The sequence below is a fragment of the Filicampus tigris genome, chromosome 18 (genome assembly GCF_054856515.1).
Source record: "Filicampus tigris isolate MCC_2025a chromosome 18, RoL_Ftig_1.0, whole genome shotgun sequence".
NCBI classification, from domain to species: Eukaryota; Metazoa; Chordata; class Actinopteri; order Syngnathiformes; family Syngnathidae; genus Filicampus; species Filicampus tigris.
In genome coordinates this window covers 10,127,521-10,147,500 of record NC_141234.1, presented here as the reverse complement: position 1 = coordinate 10,147,500, position 19,980 = coordinate 10,127,521, and the positions used below count along the sequence as shown (strand labels likewise).

Here is a 19,980-nt window from a genome sequence, read left to right as displayed (position 1 = left end):
CAGTGAGAGGAGGCAACTGTCAGATATGGCCATAAAGAAAATATGATATTGATAGCACCAGACCGATTCGAGACGAATGTGAAGGCGCAATGATGGGGTCAACTGGGTGTTGAAATGCGCTCTAGTCAGTCGCAACACCCACCGAACTGGTGCTGCCGATCTCCCTCTCTCCCTCCCTCTCTCTCTCTCTCTCGTTCTCTTTCATACACACACGCACAAAGGAATTCATGGGATGGGTCTGACAGACGTGTTCAAAACCATTGCAAAGCCTCACGTGAATGCTTGAGCACCAGTGTAGAAATAGACAAAATAGATGACAATCTCCCATATACAGGTGGTTGCTTTGAGGACCGGCTGAATATTCACAGCACACGTCACGCTTTATTGAGTAATAATGCTTATCTTCCTCCCCTCCCATTTCTTTTTCCTCATCGCTGCATTGCATTGAAAGGGGTTCTCCATTGTTCATCACAGCAACACCATTATCTTGCTCCTTGTGTTTTGTGTGAAGACAAGGAGTGGAATGGCTTGATGCCTCAATTATCGGGCGCTTGTGTTTGCAAAGACAGCCAGCTCCTAGACACGGCTGGAGGCCCTCTGATGTACTGATCTGCCTGCTGACTCGCAAACATGCAAATGAGTCGCGATGCTCACACAAAGGCTCGGACACAAGGATGATGATAACGACGGTAATGATTTGGCGTCACGCGGGGAGACGTTGTAACCATCAAAGCTAAAACCAAGGCAAAACCTGCTCAATTTTGAATGCTTAAAACTTTAAAGGATGTGTGTGTATTGCAGCCTGAAGAGGTTGCCAGCCAATTGCAGGAAATGAACAACCATTCACACTCGATCTGTTGTACATTCCTCGAGTGTACACGTTAAAATAAGATGCTGCCTCCTTATCCTGTGCATTTATACTGGCATTTTTTTCATGCATTTTGACTTATCTGTTGTTTGATGGGAAAGCTATTTATTACAAGGTTAATAATACTAATGCCCCTTCTTCACTTAACACAAACACGGCTTTACTCCAAATCGATGTTTTTATCGGCAAAACCAAGTACTTTGAGGTACTATGAAAACGTATGGTTTCTTGTACCTGTTAATCATGCTGAGCCAATACCATCAGGGACATGCAGTTAGGTAGGCAAGTGAGGCAGTGCTCCCCTCTGCTGTCATTTTCCTTTTCATGTGAGGAATAAAAAAAATAAAAAAAAATGTAATTATGTCAAATTACGTTCCATTTTCGTTCTATAATCTGAGATTTACATTGACGTTCTTTTTCACTCCAGTAATTATCAACGGTTTCAACAATGGTGCGTGGTTCCTGTTCAAATACATGGTCGGGGAGGGAGCGGTCATAACACTTTGAATGCCTCCAGCCGCTACACACTCGCACACTTGAAGTGCCAACGCCAGCAGTTGGCGGGAGCACTCACACACTCCTATTTGCCTCTGTATCCCAATATACTGCACATTTTTATCACACATGTACTGCGCAATGCTCAGGTTCAACAGTCTGTCTAATATTTTGAATGAATGCATGTGACATTTAGTCACTCTTATGGCCAGAAAAGCCACTCAAAGTGCACGCCGGAGTTCCTGGAGAGCGTCTCCATTCACTTGTATTGAGGTAACTGTGTTTGGCTCCAATAAATTCATCACCGCTCACGAGAAGTAAATACCCGATACCCTCGTTCTCCTCCATTGTTATTGGTTAGCATGTCTGGTTCCAATGAGTGTGCTCAATGTGGTGATTTTGCAGTTTCTTGTGCCGCACTGGTTCACATAACTGACTTTCATGCACCTGCACTCAATTCATGGTCAGTCTCTCATTCACCTCTGATTAATTTGTCACCAGTCCAGCATGGTGCCCTCAGTCTGTTGGGATAAAGTCTCTTTACCGTGTTGATATTGCTGTGCCGTGTTTTACCATAAACTATATCAAGCAGAAAATCACAATGGTAAATGAGAATATTTGGTCCAATGGGCAAGGCAGTACATTTTGTAGTTTCTTCTCTGACAATCAATCTTGGCACACAAATACATCACGCTGGTGCCCGACAAAGTTTGATGGAGCCGGAGTTCGAGGGCATTGACCGAACATTTTTTCCAGGAAGTTCAGCCTTGCCTGGTCAGTGAAAGGGATGGCTTACCCTTCAGTGGTCACACCACTGTGTATGAGTGTGATTGAGTGCGTGTATGTCTGCGGGGTCAAGGTATCAGGAGATACCAGGAGAAATAGGAAGTGGGACTTGTTTTTATCCGTCTGTGCAAAAGTGGCATATGGTCCTCTTTTTGTTAAACCTTTGTTTTAGCTAGATTTCAATTCTGTTTGTGCAAATGTTGTTGCTAGCACTCTTGTAGCTATGTATCATATTTTGGAATCTTTTCACTGTAAGCTCCTGACTGCTTCTGATGGGTCAGGCACAGAAACAAAAATAGAGTAGCACTTTTTCCCCACCAAAGGCATTTACGGTAAACCGCCTCCAGGTTGAAGCAGTGAGAGAGAATTTTGAGTTTGTCACCTAATTTCAACAGCACACTCTGTGCTGTCAACAGAATGTTATCTAGCTTCAATAACACTGCGCCACAAAGAAAAACATGATCGCAGCACAGTATGCATTAAGATGACTTCTGGGGATCCCTCTGTGTCCAGACTGCTTACTTATAGCTTCCGCTGGCTAGCTTGTATAATTTAACCAGTTACGTAAATTAGACGCATTGTGGCGGCAGAATTGGTCGAAATTCAAAAGGCTCACTCACAGATACGTTTTCGGAAAATACGCAACTGATCCAACTGGTGTGTAAACAATTTTCAAAAAAGGAATCTCGAGTGTGTATCAAGGAGAGTGAAATTACGTAAGCAGGTTCTCTGCTATTGTGTAGTATTTCTTGCATCTTATCCGACATATTTCATACTCTTGTTTAGTCTTAAAAGACGCTACAAATTCCAATGTTCTCCTCTCTACACATTGGAACTATCGACCTTCAGGATATCAGTGTTAGTATCAGTCTTAATTTGGGTGTTTTGGGGTTGAGACTACTTTATTTTAGTTTGAGTTTAGTGTCATTGGTACATTAGAGTATTTATTCGTATTAGTTTGCAGTGCATTTGCTGGGGCTGAGATAATGGTGACGGAGTTGGCGATGTAATTCAGTGAGTTGGCACCCATATTTATCTCCCATTATGTGGGAGCATAGGTCTTTTTTCATATGAGATAAATAGATGTCATGGAAAAAAAGGATCCATGATTATTCTTTTTTTTTTTTTTTTTTTTTGCCAGCAGTGACAATATTTGACTTTTAAGCGGAATTAATGAGTCCAAATGTTTTGCTTTACCAGCCTTTCAAAGTACTGAAAAGAGCCCCTCCCCTACCCCATCCCCTTGTCTTCTTCCCAGCAGTGTCTGCTCAAGCTCCTCCAATGTAACTCCTGCTAGCGTGGTGCTGCTCTCGACATCCTTCTCCACTCTTCCTCCTCCTCCTCCTCTTCTCTCTCCTCTTCCTCCCTTCACACAGCTGATGCCCAGGTACACTTGGCATGCGTTCCCCACTCCTCCATCCTCTAAATCTTCCCTTTTAGTTCCCTGCAGTCTTCTGCCATTGCATTGATCCCTTAGTGGTTTCTTTTCTTTTTGCTTTCCTCATAAAAATAAAATGCTAGTAAGCTAAAGAAGTATCTTCTTTCTCCCTCTTTTTGTCAAGATGCTTAGCCCAGTTCTTTTTATAACCTCAGATCGGTGCCCCAGCATGTTATGAAATGCACTTAAAAAGGGACTGTTAGTTTTTGAATTAATATCCAAAAAGGAACCTCTACTTTAAAAAAAAAAAATCACATCTGACGTTTCAAAAGAATTGATGGAAAAGGATTTCAAGCTTTGCGATTAAGCCCTGCTGTGATGACGCCCCCTCTAACGAATTTCCTTACTCCTTAGTTCAGTTGTCTTGTCTCGTCACGTTGCATGGCAACATTTAGGGCTTGGTGGTTTCATATCAGTGTTGCATTCTTCTATTAAATGGAGGTTTATTTAGCATACTGTAAATGTGGATTATCATTATAATTAGACTGTGAGCCAGGTACTAACCTTTGATTTATTTCTCTCCGTTTGCTGTGTAACAAAAATGTCAAAATCTTGTCAGCTCGGAAAAAAGGAATCTCTTAAATCGCAAGTGTCCCAATACATTTGTCAAGATATTTTTGTCTCACTGATGTCTCCCTTTGCCATGTCCCCAATATGTTCCCTTGCCTCTAACCCGTCTACGTCTCTCTGATCTTGTTTTTCTTGGTCCCATTATGCCCTCCATCCTCGTATCTGTCCCGTTCCGCCTTTAGTGCGCTCCCTTGCCTATCAATTCTTGTCTCGCTGCCTCTGTGTGGTAGCTTGTGCCCCGAGGATCTCTGTTGCATGTGTCTGCTGGTGTGTTTTGACAGACAGGGCCTTGACCTTGTCTCAGACCCTGCTGTTACACAGGCTGAGGGATGTGTCAGCCTCATCCTCCATCACGTCTCCCCACGAGAACAGGGACGCAGAAAGACCCAAAAAAAGGAAACATTGACATCTCTTAAAAAATGCACTCTAAAGCACCTTTTTTTGTGGCATGGATGAGTTACATTTGGAGTCATATTTTGACCAACAGGCATAGAAACAAATAAAGCCAGTCATTAAAACTGCAACTCGCCACTAGCTGAATGTAGTCGTAATTAGTGAACGCTTTTATGTTTGTTTATCTTCTTTGAGCCGATCCTATCTTGGGGTAATGGGAGATAAGGACATCTCAAGTGTCTTACTTCTGTCCAGTCTACTCATTTTTGTTTTGGTCAACTTCATTGCAACTCCAAAAGCTTGGTTTTTAATGACACATGCGTGGTCTGCATGTGCTGAAGCAGTTTTGAAGGCTTCAGTGTGTTATTTACCAGCCTGTCGTCATTTTTTGCGCAAAGCGGGCTTTGTGTGTGAGTATCACCTGTTGCTATAAACCCATATAGTATACCACAAACCCAAGTAGGACAGTTGATTTTGCCTCTTAAATGCAGCTTTCTTATCCTTTGGAGTGGTTGTCTATTCATCCGTTTCAACATTTTGCCTTTCCCCTTTTCCAAAGAAGCTCTCCAAAGTCATTTTTGCTAGCTTGTGGGCTTACTTTTTTATTACGGTAGCCAGTGCCTCAAACAAGCGGTTTGATGTGTGCAGAAGCACAGGTGGATGCACGCGGATTTTGAAAATAATTACTTCTTTCAAACCCGGATGATGAATTCAATATTTTTTGCTCAGACGCTCTATGGCCCCACTATCAAATATTCCACTGACTGGTACCGATCCACGTCCTGACCTGGTGCATGTGGACTGGGCACAAACAAAAACATATTTGCAGTGTACAAAGTGTGTGTGGGGGGGCGGGTCTGTGTGTGTGTATGTGTGTGTGTGAGAGTGTGTGTATTTTTATATGGTTTATTTTTTTGGTGCTTATCTCTTTTAGGACAAAGTGGCCATCCACCAACTAGAGCTCCATCCAAAGTATTGGTTGCATTTTATTAATCAGTCAAAAAACTTTTTTTTTTTTTTTAGTACAAATGCTTTTCTTTGTGAGATTGCTCAGAGGTGGCTGAAACACAGCTTTATTTATGACTGCAAGCCTTGAGAGGATCTCGCATCAAGAGCTTCTTTGGACTCCAGAGGCACCAGCAGCTGTTCAAAAGTCACTAATGAGCGACTTTTTAACAGCTGCTCTCTAAACATAAGGCATTTGCACGACCGAAACTTTCCTTAAATTTTTCCTTTATCCGAACAAACCCGTTTGCTCACTGAGTCACACGCAAATTATTCAACAATATAATGAATTTCTACAGACGATCCAATGTTTTCATTCATTTTGCTAGGTAATGAACAATTTCACTCTTTTCATCAGCAGATCAGCACATCTTTGTTATCAAATATTCAAGACTGTGGCACAACGTCATTTGTAACTTTCCTTCAATTGTCCAAAACATTGGAAATTTAATTAGCAAACCTTTGAGAGATGTATGTACGAAGTCATACATATAAAACTCATATTAAGGTAAAGTTGTTGGATTCATTCCATAACATTGGTTAACTTCTTTTGAGAGTGTGCCTTAGAAGGTTAAGCTTAACCTTAGAGGCTTTATTCCACACACACACACACACACACACACACACACTTTTATCGAAGAAAATACTAGCTGCTAAACGTGAAATGATGACAAGCATTTTAAGAGACAATCCTGCGTGTTTTTTTTATCCTCAAGGATACTCCTTTTAACAACCCTTCAGGGTCTGTTTAATTTGCACCCGACATTTATTTATGCTCCCTTTCCCCTTTGTTGTTCCATGAAATGTGCTTACCTGACATAATTATGATCCCTGTCAATGCATGAAATGATTGCATCCATAAAACGGTGTTGATCTGTTGTATAAACCGCAAACTCTGAGTGCTATAAAATGCGTGACTTCGTTTTGTGTAATAGATATTGTGTATATATTTGGAAGCATTTTGTTAGTTAGGAGCCTGGAACTTACTGGAGGTTTACCATCCTTTTTTCGTTTATCTTGGCTTGCTTTCTAGCCATTTTACTAATCCGAGGGAAAAAATGCAGGCCAGCCCGAATGTCTGCGTATCACTTCTTGAAGTGGTTCTTCCAGTTTGTGTGCGTGTATTTGCGTGTGTGTGTGTGTGTGTGCATGTGATGCTTGCGTGCATCTGTGCGCCGGCCTGCTAAGGTTAAGAAGTTTAAATTTCCCTCTAAGCCAAAGAGGCCGGCCAGTCAAAACATATAACGTTTGCTCTTGTTTTGACCCCCCGTGGTGGTCAGGGAGTTGTGTGAAATGTAAATCCTTAAGTGTGTGTTTAACAATAGCGTATCTATTCCAGGCCAATCAGTGTGTGTGTGTCTGTGACTTGCTCACTCAAATCCGACAGAATTTCCACTCATTCCGCCTCAGATCCATCTCTTGCAAATCAGTGCCATAGCATCAAGGGGGGCCTTCTGTATTACTCTTCTGTATCTTCCATCACCGCAGTCGACACCCTCATCTTTGCTTTCCCTCATCTCACAGTTATTGCACATTCCGTGTAAACGACAGCGTTGAAAGATAAACAGCGTCTGGTGCTTGTTTGTGTCTCCCGACTGGGATGGAACATTCTCTGATGTCTGCCTTTGTTTCGCTTTTTTAGACAATGCGGCTACAGCAAAGCCTCTCAAGAAGGAGACGAGGAACTTTACTTCCAGTGTAAGTGGCGCTTGTACATTTTCCTTTCTGGACGTTCTGCAATGCACGTACACACGCGCAACCACGTATGCCTTTAGTGCAACAGCATTCATTCTTAATTTTGACTGTGCATGCTTCGTTTTACTTTGAGCACACTGATGGAACAGATTAGGTGGTGTGCAGAGCAGAATGCGATGGGGAGAGATTGAAATAAAGAGAGCGAGAAATAGGGAGAAGGGGAAAGAAAGTCAAAAGTGAGAGATTGTGAGTCCAAAACAGGCTGTTGTGCATGTTTCTTTTTAAAAACCCTGCTCACTTAGCTCCCAGTAGGCTTTTTTTTTTTTTTTTTTTTGCTGGACAGTGACTGAATGGGGGTAGTTTGACATATCTCCTCCTGTTTGTGTGTGTGCATGGCAAAGCTTTGCTTAAGTGGTAATTGTGTGCTTAGAGTTTTCCATTTGTGTGCGCACAGTTTTGTAAATGTAGTACGTGTTTGCATGCTCATTTGCGTTATTTAATCTCCCAGCATGCTGAGCCCTCAGGAGGGGTTTCAGAGCACTGTGGTTGATGAATAATGAGCCAAAGCCATGCGGCTGGGAATTAAATCTGCCCAAACAAAGACATGCCAGAAGCTGACGCACACGCACACATGTGGCCTGATTTTCCGAAAAAATGTTTTTATAGAGAACATGGACACACACATAAATAGGCTCTAAGATGTATCTTTGTTCTCTTGAGCCAGCACACACTCACTGGACTCCCAAGGGCCCATTTCTTGCTCATGACTGAGCGGGCTGCATTGCAGGATTAAACTTTCGATAGTCAAGCGGTGCGATTGTGTCGTCCACACTCTTGCATCCCGTCCGTCCCTTACATAAACTATGCAAACAAAAGTATTGGGACACACGTAAATGTTGTGTTCTAATCTGTTCGAAGCAAGGTTAATCAAGGAATGCCACCTAATGACGGATGTGGCTGAATATACTGTGTGTATTTTAGGGCTGCAAATGTGTACAAAATTCACGGTTCGCTTTGGTTCGATACATATGTGTCACATTAAATCTATTTTTGATACAATACAGTATATGTGGAGTTAGTATCAAAACATTTTCCGATAGAGCACCTTTGATCACAACAGTTTTTCCATTGCAGTGAATTTGTATGTGAGCGTGGGTCAACCGCCAGGCGTGCGGATGCGAGTCCCCGACTGTTATGGTTGCGATTGTCCAAATCATCCGGTCGTATTCGGCTACGTCACTTGTTGCACAGCAGGCCTGAAGCATCTCTGGATGGTTTGGAAGCACTGAGGGCCCTGAACTCATGAACACTTCAAATCTGACAAGGAACAGATCACAGGCTTGTTCCTCCCGTCCAACATCTCAGAAATACTCTCAATCTTTTCTAGCAAAAGAACCATATTTTAAAATGATTTAATTTGATCATTTACATTTTGCGGTTAAATAAATTGCCTGTTGACATTGCTGGGAACATTGTGTGACCTGGAACCTGCAGGGCATTTTCGTGGGCATTGCTCGAATACGATCAAGGCCCATCTGCAATCTGCTTCAATAAACCAGGTTTAGATATTGTTCAAAGTGATTGCATGGAAACAATTCAAGAGCAAGAGAGAGGGAAACCATCTGGGGAAATCATTGGGAAAATATGATCGAGATAGCAAGGCATGATAACGCTATTGCATTTTGGCTTTTTGTCTAGAACAGCCATTGGTCCCTGGTGGCCCACGGGCAGCATATGCACCATCTCTGTGTGCCCGCGAGGAGGTGGATGCAATGCGAATTAGGGCCAACTTGTAATGATTCGAATCGAGTTGTGCCCCACAGTGTATTGGCCATGCGCATGGGTTCAGTTGATCCGTTGGCGCCGCACTAAAAGGTGGCACTTGGTTGCTATCGCGTTCTCTCGCCAAGGATTATGCCCATCGGATTTCAGGTGCTTGAGCTCCGCTAGGCTTGGGTGGTCCGTGATGGCGGTCAGGCCAGGTCGCTGAAGTGATTTGCTGTACTTGCCCGGTTTGGTCAAGAGAACATCTGACCAATTTGCCACTGCAGTCAACACCAAATTCCCAAGAGCTGACAAAGATGTGCTTGTTACTCACTTTAAATCAAGGGCTTGGTCTCAAATAAGATCTATTGGCAGGTCATACGAAGTGAAAGGAAGCATATTCTCTAACATAAATGTTACAATCTATGAATGCTGGTTGAATTGGCTTGAGGTGAATGTTCACACTTTGCCCCTTGTGCATATGGATAGAACAAACATGGCCCTCGTTATCTTTGAAGTTTTCATCCCTGAAAATATTCAGGATCATACGTATATTCAGGATTTACACGGTCGTGTTTGCTTACCCCTTAGTCGTTCCTGGCAGTGACACAGTTAACCCTGAGACTAATCAGCCAAGGAGGCAATGAAGCGTGTCTGTGTCGGGGTATGTCTCTGAAGGTTCTGAGCCATTCCCAGGCTTATGTTTTATGGGGCACATGGGCAGCATCCCCTTTAGGTTATAAGCTACCGCCATGTTTGAAAACCCAATTTGACCAAAAAGAGCCTTCAATCTTTCTCTCATCTCTTGCTTTAAATTGAAAGTGTTTCCTTTGCTTTATAATAGGCATCTTAGCTTGATTTGTCAGTGCGCACACAAGCATGTATGGGAGTGTGGCTGTACGCACAGGCATATATGCATGTGTGTGTGTGTCTTGGATCAATAAGCCGTTATGAGGCCGCCAGTATAGGATCCCTCAGGTCGATCCAGAGCTGTAATCACATTTCAAAGCCCCTGTCCGGCTTTTGGAAACTACCTGGCCTTTTCCTGGAAGATTATCTTTAACATGCAGTAACAAAGGTCATCTAATTGAGAGCTTCTCTCTGCTTGTTAATGGTTATTGGCTGTGTGCTGGCCACTTTATTTGCTAGTTGTTAGTGCTTGGTAAACACAACTGGCAGTTGATAAAGGAAAACAAGAGTCTCGCTGCGAAAATAGGTTTGTGTTTTGGGTTTGTTTAGGCCAAAGTAACAGTTGGGGTCAATAGCACTGCTCCAATTATCTGCAAAAATGTTCAGTACTCTCATCAACTGCACAGCAGCTCTGTTGAGGTCCTTGAGTGAAATTATTCTAGGTGATTGGATGTGATTACGTGTTTGGATTTTATACAGAAGGTGTCTTACCTTGGATTTTGGCCCATGATTGCCTATAATACATCAACTACAATGTTGGCTTTGTACTAAAATATCATAATGTAATTAGAGGGCTTTGTTTAGAAGACTTTTCTGCTGACGTTCATTTTCACACTATCATTAAGGAGCTGTTTTGTCCCCATTTCAACCGAAGATTATGCCTATGTTGCATTTGTGTCATTTTCCAAGTGATGTGTGTGTTAGTACGATAACATTTTGAGGCGAGTGAAAAGACAAAAAGCCTGGTTGAGGAGCCCTGTCTGTGATCTTTCTAAAGCCTTGTGGAAGGAACCCAAAGTCAGATTTAAGCAGTCTGAGCCTTTCATCTTGCCACATCCAGAGTTTGGCAAGGTCAAATCAGGAGATTTTAGAAAAAGATTTAGACATGTTATTGCCAAAAAAAAACATTTTCAACAAATGGAAAGTGTAATTTGGGCGGCTAGAGAGAGTCTATGTGGGTTGTGTTTATACGCATACTGATGGGAAAATTGGAATCTTCAGTTAACCTAAGAAGCATGTTTTGGGATATGAAAGGAAACCAGCGTGCACAGAGTAAAATCACAAGGAGAGCTCGCAAACTTGACAAAGATATGTTCCAACAGAGATTCCAGTCTTACCTTTCGTGACCAGGGCACCTGCTAACCACGATTCCTTTGAGCTGCCATTTTGACAGTCATACAGGGGAAAATGTATTGTTGCAGAAGCTGATACAAATCATAGTAACATCATTAATTAACTAAATATTTACACGCATAAATACACGCAGTTCCTTGCACTTTATATTTGTTGTTTACTGAAAACAGTTGTTTAACATCAAAATGAATACGTAACAAGAGAAAGTTTAATGGACTACTGAGATAAAGATTAACCTTTACCAAAGTGACAGCAAGGCTTAAAGCTTTAAGAAAAAAAGAACCTGCTTATGATACCAAGTATACAAGGTCCCCTTTAAAGCACAGTTTAGGTAATGTCATGGCTTGCGCTCGCATGGGATGGGATCATTTATCCTCATTGATTATGTAATGCATGGTGGCAGGGGCAAAATGAACTCAGACATATACAGAAATAGTTGTCTGCCAATTGTATGAAAAATGCAGTCAAACTGATTGGAAGAGTCTTCATCATGCAGAAGACATTCTTCCAAAATAACGGGGTTCAACAGAAGAGAGGAACGGAAAGTTTTGCACTGACCCAATGAATCTCCAGAATCATACCCTATAGAGCACGGATTTTATCGAGACTGAAGGAAGTCGACAACAACTGAAAAAAGCTGTGACGAGAGCCCGGCAAAGCTACAGAAGAATGTCACTGGACGCAAGGAATTTACAACTAAATATTACAAGATTAAATAACATTTTATTAGAGTTAAATGCAGATCTTATTAAACCTTATCTTACATTTTAAAATCTATCTGTTCCAATGCTTCAATTGCTCTCCTACAAATAATGTTGTCTTCTAAGGTTTTGTATCAGCTGCATGTAAATGCCTAAAAATAAAAGCTGAACTGTTTATCTCTCGTCTCATATTCATCTACGGATGCCAAAATCAGCGAAATTAGCTAAATTAATGAATATGCCCCATTGTTACTTTTGGATGGGAGTTTATATTGGACATATCACAATTCTATGGGCTAAAACCAAAGGGAAAACAAGCCTGAAATTGCATTTCTTGTTGGTAGTTGATTTTTTTTTGTGTTTTTTTTTAATCTGTTCAGTCAAGATTCCCACACGGAGGACCTACATTGACCCGGAGACCTGTGAGGACCTGCTGCAGGCTATTCATGCCTTTGCCAAGGAGTTGGACAACTCCAGCATCAAGATTGAGAGAATTGTGCACACAGGTAACGACTCAACAAAAAGTATATCATTTTCACAGTAAAAACACTGTCTACAAATAAAAACACTTCATAAGTGTGAGTATACCTTTTTTGGCCTGCCTTACACTCACATAATACTTCAGCCAAGTTGAATTAATGAGCCTTGAATTCTACATTAATAGCAACTTGACCGTGTAACATCTTGGGCTAATGTTCAATTAAAGTCTACGTTTTATAGTTCTGCTACTCGGGAGTATGCAAAAAAAAAAGATAATTATAGCCGAAAGATTTGTGATATTAGTTGGGGTATGAACGATGAACTGCAATAAAACGGGGAAACGCTGCCATGGACTGAAGCACCATGTGATTGTATTTTTCAACTGGATGTCAAAGCTCCACTTTCTTGTCTGATCTCTGGCTGTTTATGTATCGTTTTATACGGGAGCTTGACCTCTGTTTGTCTTTCTCTCCCTAAAAGGCGACTTTGGCGAGGTGTGTCGCGGCTGTCTCAAGCTGCCCAGCAAGAGAGAGCTGCCTGTGGCCATCAAAACGTTACGAGCGGGCTGCTCGGAGAAACAGCGGCGCTCGTTTCTCAGCGAGGCCGGTATCCTGGGGCAGTTTGACCACTCCAACATCATCAGACTGGAGGGCGTCGTCACCAGTGGTAAGGGAGATCACAAGGGGAATACAGTATATGGCCAAGACAAAAGGAAGCTTGCGGTGGGTCCTTAGTGTGCAAAGATCAAATTGTGAATGGGATTTATCCATTACTAAAAAGAAAAGATGGGGGAAGTGGAATGTGGCAACTTATAGGATTGGAAAGGCTGTTACTTGGAGAAGTGGCAATTCAGAATCGGGTAGAAAAAAGAAAGTGGAATTAGTCCTTCAATACAGGGCGCGCACAGAGGTGCAACCGTGTAAGTAAGGAAAGAAATGAAAATGGGGGAAGAGAATGCTCTGGATGGCAGAAAAAGGGAGGAAGATTGGAAAGAGTTCCCAGACACTGTGATCACTTCAGCATCTCACGGACGGAGGGAATCAACACTCACAGCGAGGAAGGCCAGACCGCACGGTGGAATAGGAAAGAAGGTGTAAGAGCGTATAGCAAGTGCTTGAATGGGCGCCGCACGCTAGCAGCCGAGCGACATAAGGGCCCAGACAGATAGCGATTGACGCCCCGCCGTGAAAACAGGATGGGAAAATAAACTTGAGGCACGAAAGAGACGCCAGAGACGGAGATGATCTGGTATGAGGTGGAGGTTAATGGCAAAGGCAGGTGAGGGGAGACGCTTAAAGACTTTGTAAAGTTTTGGTGGTGCTGGCGTGTGTGCGGGGATGGGCAGGGTGCCCGGACACACTGTGCTCAGCAGGATGGTAGCAGATGTGCAGGGTACAGTAATTGGTGCTAGAGACTCAGTGGGACCCTGGGATACACTCCAATCTCACACACACGGGCACACAATTGGTGTGCACGTCACACAAACACAAAGCCAGTATGCTCTTCAATTGCATTTACTATCGCAAACACCTGCCATGCAGTCACACAACTAGTACACACACATGCCGTTTGGCTCTGAATCACATTGTGTGACAAGAGTAAGTACTGCTAACATGAAAGTCATTAGCTTAGCAAACACTTCAGTAAAAATACTTACACAAACAAATGAGGCTCATAACAAAAATGTTATTGTTCCAGAGTTGTAGAACTTTTTAGGGTGTTTTGCCCATTTTTTTCTAGCTAAAGGAAAATGACACTTCAGTCTAATTATTTAGTCAATGCCCACAATATAATTGTTAAATAAATACATCGCATTTTTTTATACTGCATTTGTAATGGCAGAAATATATTATATGTACAGTACATTTGCATTTGGTCCCTTTTGAGTGTATAATGTCGGCTGGTAAATCTACGTATTAGCAGAGGTTAACCGCGATTCTGTCAGTAAACATCAAAGGTCTGCCGTCAATCTGGAAAAAAAAAATTGGTCCAACGGTTAAAATACAATCAGTGTGGTCTGGGTTGTGTTTCCGTCTCTCATCAGCAAAACGGGTGTTCATCAATGATGGACTGTGAGGTCCGTTTGGACTACCAGGTTAGTGATGGTTATGCAGATTTTTATTATTTTTTTTTTTTAAAATATGTATATATAGATTTATTTTTTTTTAAGATTACCATCTATCGTCTAACGTCAGCAAAACAAGCGTCCGTCCGTGACCAGACCAGTCCATTTGTCAGACAGAATGCCCACCTCTGCGTTTTAGCAACCAAAACAATGGGTTTTTGGAACATTTTATTCAAATAGCACTTTTCCCAGATATTCCTAAAGTCAATTTACTAGTGTTTTACATACTTGTAGAATACAGCCAACATAATAAAATACAGAATCGCAACATTTTACATTTAATCCAAGAAAAAGAAAAAACACAAATCAAGTCTGAGCAAATTTGGGGGTAAATAAATTGAGTCAGCAAGGTGAATGAACTCCTGTAAAATGTGTATTAGGTATAAAATTAGATGTTGAATTAATAATTCTGCACCTTGTACAAATTATTGCGAAAAGAATATTCAATGGTTTATATGCCAGTCTTTGCCTTTCATTCAAGGTCCAATAGGAACAGGGATGTCATTTACTGTAGATAGAAAAGCTCCCTCCTCTCAGCCGTCTTTTGCTTGCCCACCACTTTCATGACCTATTTGCCCCACCCTTTTCCAAACAGCGCCAAGATTATACGTAATAGGATTAAAGGAAAATGCTATAAATTGTTTTGTTACCTTTTTGAAGGAAACCACAGAGGAACCTGTTGCACTAGAAGTGGTGCTCATACATTTGCTGATTGCCAGCAGCTATTTTCGACCTTGCCCGCAATGACTGCTTCTTTGACGGCTGAATAGCCATGATCTGAGATGTATGATCCAATTAAGCCTTTACAGGTGTAGCTCAACTCAGCCATTTTCATCTGAGGAAATGTTAAAGGTATAGACACTGCTCATGAAACATGAATTGGAAAAAGCGCTATTGCACGTGCCCTTGCAGAATACTGACATCCTTGCATATGCACACTTACTCGTCAATTATAAAAACAGGATCATTGAGTTAAGTACTGTAATACAAATTGGAGATTCTATACAAGATGGTCCTTATAATTTAATCCCTGCTTCACCCTTAAAATTGTGCATCCGCCTTTGCGTGTGTGTTGTTATAATTGAGCCACACAACGTATGCGCAGGTTTTAACAAATGGCAAGAGGCTACAATCTAAAAGGCCCACCTTAAACTATACTCAATTTGTTTTATCACTAGCGCTCGTTGAATCGCAGGGGAGGTTTTATGAAGCAAATTTCTTTATTGTCTATTGACAGCATTGGTGTTTATTAAATTAGGAACTTTGAAGTTTTATGACAGATTATTTCACTCGTCATAAAGGTTTCCACAATACTGTCCCTGCAGTGAATACCATGGGGCATTTAAGCAGAGAAACTAATAACAATAGTTATACAATTTGATGAGAGAGGAGGAAAAGATCAAAACTAAACTAATAGCCCTAGCGAAAAAGCCAATTCAGACAATTTGTTGGAACTTTTATTTGAATGGCAATGCACCATGCTGCCAATACCTCTGGCTATTCAAGGGAATGGAAGATTAAATTAAATGTATAAAATTCACTTGACCATCAAGAAGCATGGATTATTAATTTGAAGACTAACAATAACCCCTTTGTACCTGGTCCCTCATCTAATGCGTGCATTTTTTTTTAACCTTGTGATGTATCTATAATGTGCTTGCATGATGAATAAATCCATACCCCACACCACAAAATAAGGAAAAAAATGATGGCTCAAGAATCTGCCTGAACAAATATGTTAACGATTGACTGTCCGAGTGGTAGATTGTTGCCGCGCCTGTTCTAGATTTGCTGTTTGCAAACTCACCTATTTGCTGAAAAACCTCCCTATGCTATCCTTACACTCTTTCTGAAATGTTCTCAGATGCCACAAGCTAATACCATACTAGATGCCTGTTAACATGGTATATCTCTGGCAATTGGACCGTTAAAAGCAGCTTGTGATTGATCAAAATGTTTGGCATGTTAAATCTACTACAATGAGTACCCCAAAAGAGAGAAAAGATGACAGAGATTATTTAAATTTCGAAGTAGAATTGATGCTTTCGTGTACACACACACACATGAATGGCACGATGCACGCACACACTTCTAAATACTACTACTAAATACTGTGCAAATAATTGTAAATTTTGTCAAATGTAAAATTGTTATACTGGTGATTATTTGTAAATATATTATTTTGTCGTCAAAAGCACATGTTCATTGTTTTTTGTTTTCTAAATTGGCTGTCACTCAAGTTCTCTTTTTTTGAAAAATGGCCGGCATTGAAAGCGTTCATAAATCAAAGTCATTTTTTTAAGGGAAACACTGTGAGAGGATTTATTACTCACCTGTGTTAGGGGCATAGTTTATGGGATATTTACAGTTTAAATTATGAATAGCGGCAATTGTAAAGCTTTTGGGAGGTGTCGATTTCTCTTTTTTTTTTTTTTTTTTTTATTTTGCAGCAGGACTTTTAGTTTTGCACTTGGTTTACTGGGGTGAAGAATTGAACTGCATAAAACCAAGAGATATTTCTTGCATTGTGGTTTACCCTCTTTAGCCCCATGAATAGTTCGACAATACGAAAAGACCAAAACTCCTCTTATTTTCCTAACAATGCATTTCAAAGCAGAGCTGGATCGCTGCCTCCTGTTTTTAGAAGCGCAGTGTGTGGGTGTCTAATGTACAGGAACATGCACCTGGGCCTTGATGGTTCGCGTGTGTGTGTGCGCGCACACGTGTATATGCGGGTGTCGAGTGAGTGTTTAAGGGTGCTTAAACTTGCTGAGACAGCCAGGGCAGCACGCAGGTTCCTTCCAGCTTCGCCACAGTTCACTGAGTGAAGAATGGCTTTGCCACAAATCCTGCAGTGCTGCCAAGGGGACTAGCTTCACTTTATTCTCCCCTCTGTGCCTGTGCCTGTGTCTCTATTACTTCACCTACAGTGTGTACCGTCTCCCTTCTCTACATTCAATCTCAGTTTAATTTGTCCTGTTTTGTTTGTGTTCAGGTAACACCATGATGATCATAGTGGAAAGCATGTCTAATGGGGCCTTGGACTCTTTCCTTAGGGTAAGTCAGCCTATTTATATTCAGGCATTCCGAACATAAAACCAGCAGAGTGGAAATAAAACAAAAAAAGGCTAACTATAATTACAGCAAATGTGATTTACTGATGTTTTTTTTTGGGGGGGGGGGCATCTACATAATATAACCTTGTTGATGTCAAAGTGTAATTAACCAACTCAAGCTCCACTTCATCTCAAAGGTTCTTGAATGATGAACAACCAGGATCTTTATTACGTAACCTTATTCATATGTGCGAACATATTGTTTCCATTTTCAATAGCTTGGCCTTAAGTTAGAGGGCATTTTTGCTCAAATATAAAGCCAATCTATTTTTCACCCTTCTGAGGCCAGCATGCTTATTATCGTATCATGGAAAATATTCATGATTACACACAAATGGGGTGTTTTTGCTTAAAGATGCCATAAGCCGGTACTGCTGTCCTCTGCTCTCTGAACCAGCGCAGTGTGGTTGATAATGATATGAATTAATGGCCTGCTTGTTTTCATCCCCTAACGACGACAATACATCCAGTTGAGTGCGACATAATACCACAGTAACAAACGGGTCACTTCTTGTCAATCTATACCAAAGTATAAGCTTTAGCCATTCCTCATTTCCTTCCAACTCTTCCATTCACGCTAACCTTTCCTTTTTGAACGCTCAAAATCACAGAAACATGAGGGTCAGTTGAGCGTAATGCAGCTGATGGATATGCTGACTGGTGTGGCATCGGGGATGAAGTACCTCGCCGAAATGGGCTTTGTTCACAAACGCCTGGCTGCACACAAGGTAAGAGAGCAGGCGGTGTGGTGGGCAGTAATAGACTACAGCGTGTAGGCTGATGTATGTCTCAAGCTAGGTTTTCCGTTGGCAGGCTTCGAGAATACAATTTGTCCTCGTCTCGAACTGTGTTTGACAGTCATTCGTCAGTATCTTATTTGAGGAATACATGAAGCTGAAAATGACAAGACAATGCTGTCAAAATCATTTTGTCATGAGGATTTGCTCTGTCAGTTTGTTCCTCTCTAAAAAGGAGCCAAGCTGTCTAAACTGCAAGTGCTCTTGGCGCGCTTGTTTTGTAAACGATCAGGCCTGGCCTGGTGCAACAAGAGTTTTGTCCACAAGTGTGGGGATATTGTTCCACCCCATAATTTAACCTAGTCTTAATGATCAATGTTGTTCCTGAGTAAAGACTAGACCCTACTGTTGTCACCCGGGGACACGCATTTTCCTATTGTTGTCAAGTCGAGACCAAGGTTGTTTTAGTTAACGAAAACTAATGAAATAACTAAAACGAAAATTGAAAAAACATTTCCGTTAAAGAATATACAATAAAAATGAGAGTGCTTTTAAAAAGACGAAAACTACGTGAAGTACATTTTATGTTTATAAAACTAACTAAAGCTAACTAATTATAGCAACAATGTCCTTTGTTTTAGTCTTTGGCAATTCATTGAATACATTGCCTTTGGGGTTGATTTCAAATGTATTTCAAATGCCGCATATTTGTATTAGCTGTCCACGCCCATAGAAAAAGGGTCTCGACCCACCTGTTGAGAATCTCTGATGTAAAGGATAGTGGAGTAAAGGTACTGCATTTTGAGAGATTTACCAAAATGTATTCTCTGCTCAAAATGAGTGTTATAGCTGTCTTCCACAGCGTTTGTAAATTCTTCACAATCCTACATCGTAGCTCGGAAAAAAATGTGGAATGTCTCTCAGGATAGCATTATTAAATAGTAATAATAATTCACTGTTGCCTTTGCTGGAAACGGGACTTTAAGTTACAGTATTGTGCATGTATGTTTGTAACACTGGTGTAGGTTTTGGTGAATGCAAACCTGGGTTGCAAAGTGTCTGGCTTCAGACCTCTTCAAGAGGACAAGATCGAGGCGATCTACACTACACTGGTAAGAAAAGCCAATGCTTCACTTTTCTTTTTTACCCTAAATTCGGAGATCATTAAACACCCTCAGCTCTCGCCTGATATTTTTTTAATGAGATTTGGATCAAATCATTAGCTGTCAGGTTTGTTTGAGGTCACACAATTTTACCAAAATGAAAATAGATTAAATAGAATAATTTTTTTCTGGATCATGGGGTTCAGCTAAAGGTGAGGTTTGATGTTGATTTTCCGAATATACTGTGTTTTCAAAGCTTTTCATTGAAGATGTATGAGTGTGAACTCTGTGCACCCTCTTACCTTCTCTGTTGCTCTATATAGCATGGAGGGAAGAGTGTGGTGCTGTGGACTGCTCCAGAAGCCATCCAGTACCATCGCTTCTCCTCTGCTTCAGATGTCTGGAGCTTTGGTATCGTCATGTGGGAGGTCATGTCCTATGGGGAGAGACCCTACTGGGATATGGGGAACCAAGATGTAAGTGCGTCGAGATAAGGGTTGAAAATGCATTGGCTTTGATGCCTATTCTCAGGTCATTATTCGTTATATTGAGTTACATCATGTAATCCAATTTTATATTAAGAGTAACGGCATTCGGATTACTTCATAAAAAAGGGGGAAAAATGACCATTGTGGGTTTGATCATTTGAGTTGATCCCGGC

General features: G+C 41.3%; 1 protein-coding gene across 3 annotated transcripts in view; it reads left to right on the top strand.

Annotated features, from left to right (window-relative positions):
• The window catches only part of epha10 (EPH receptor A10), a 135,272-nt gene that overhangs the window by 109,122 nt on the left and 6,170 nt on the right, over window positions 1-19,980 (top strand). The window contains exons 9-16 of one of the 3 annotated variants that reach the window (XM_086013885.1): window positions 3,411-3,536; window positions 7,198-7,253; window positions 12,139-12,264; window positions 12,719-12,904; window positions 17,359-17,420; window positions 18,091-18,207; window positions 19,242-19,328; window positions 19,643-19,795. In XM_086013885.1, coding sequence (XP_085870011.1) covers window positions 3,411-3,536; window positions 7,198-7,253; window positions 12,139-12,264; window positions 12,719-12,904; window positions 17,359-17,420; window positions 18,091-18,207; window positions 19,242-19,328; window positions 19,643-19,795 — 913 coding nt within the window. Of the gene's footprint in view, window positions 1-3,407; window positions 3,537-7,197; window positions 7,254-12,138; window positions 12,265-12,718; window positions 12,905-17,358; window positions 17,421-18,090; window positions 18,208-19,241; window positions 19,329-19,642; window positions 19,796-19,980 lie in introns of all 3 variants that reach the window. The other 2 variants (XM_086013884.1, XM_086013886.1) reach the window with 2 other exon arrangements.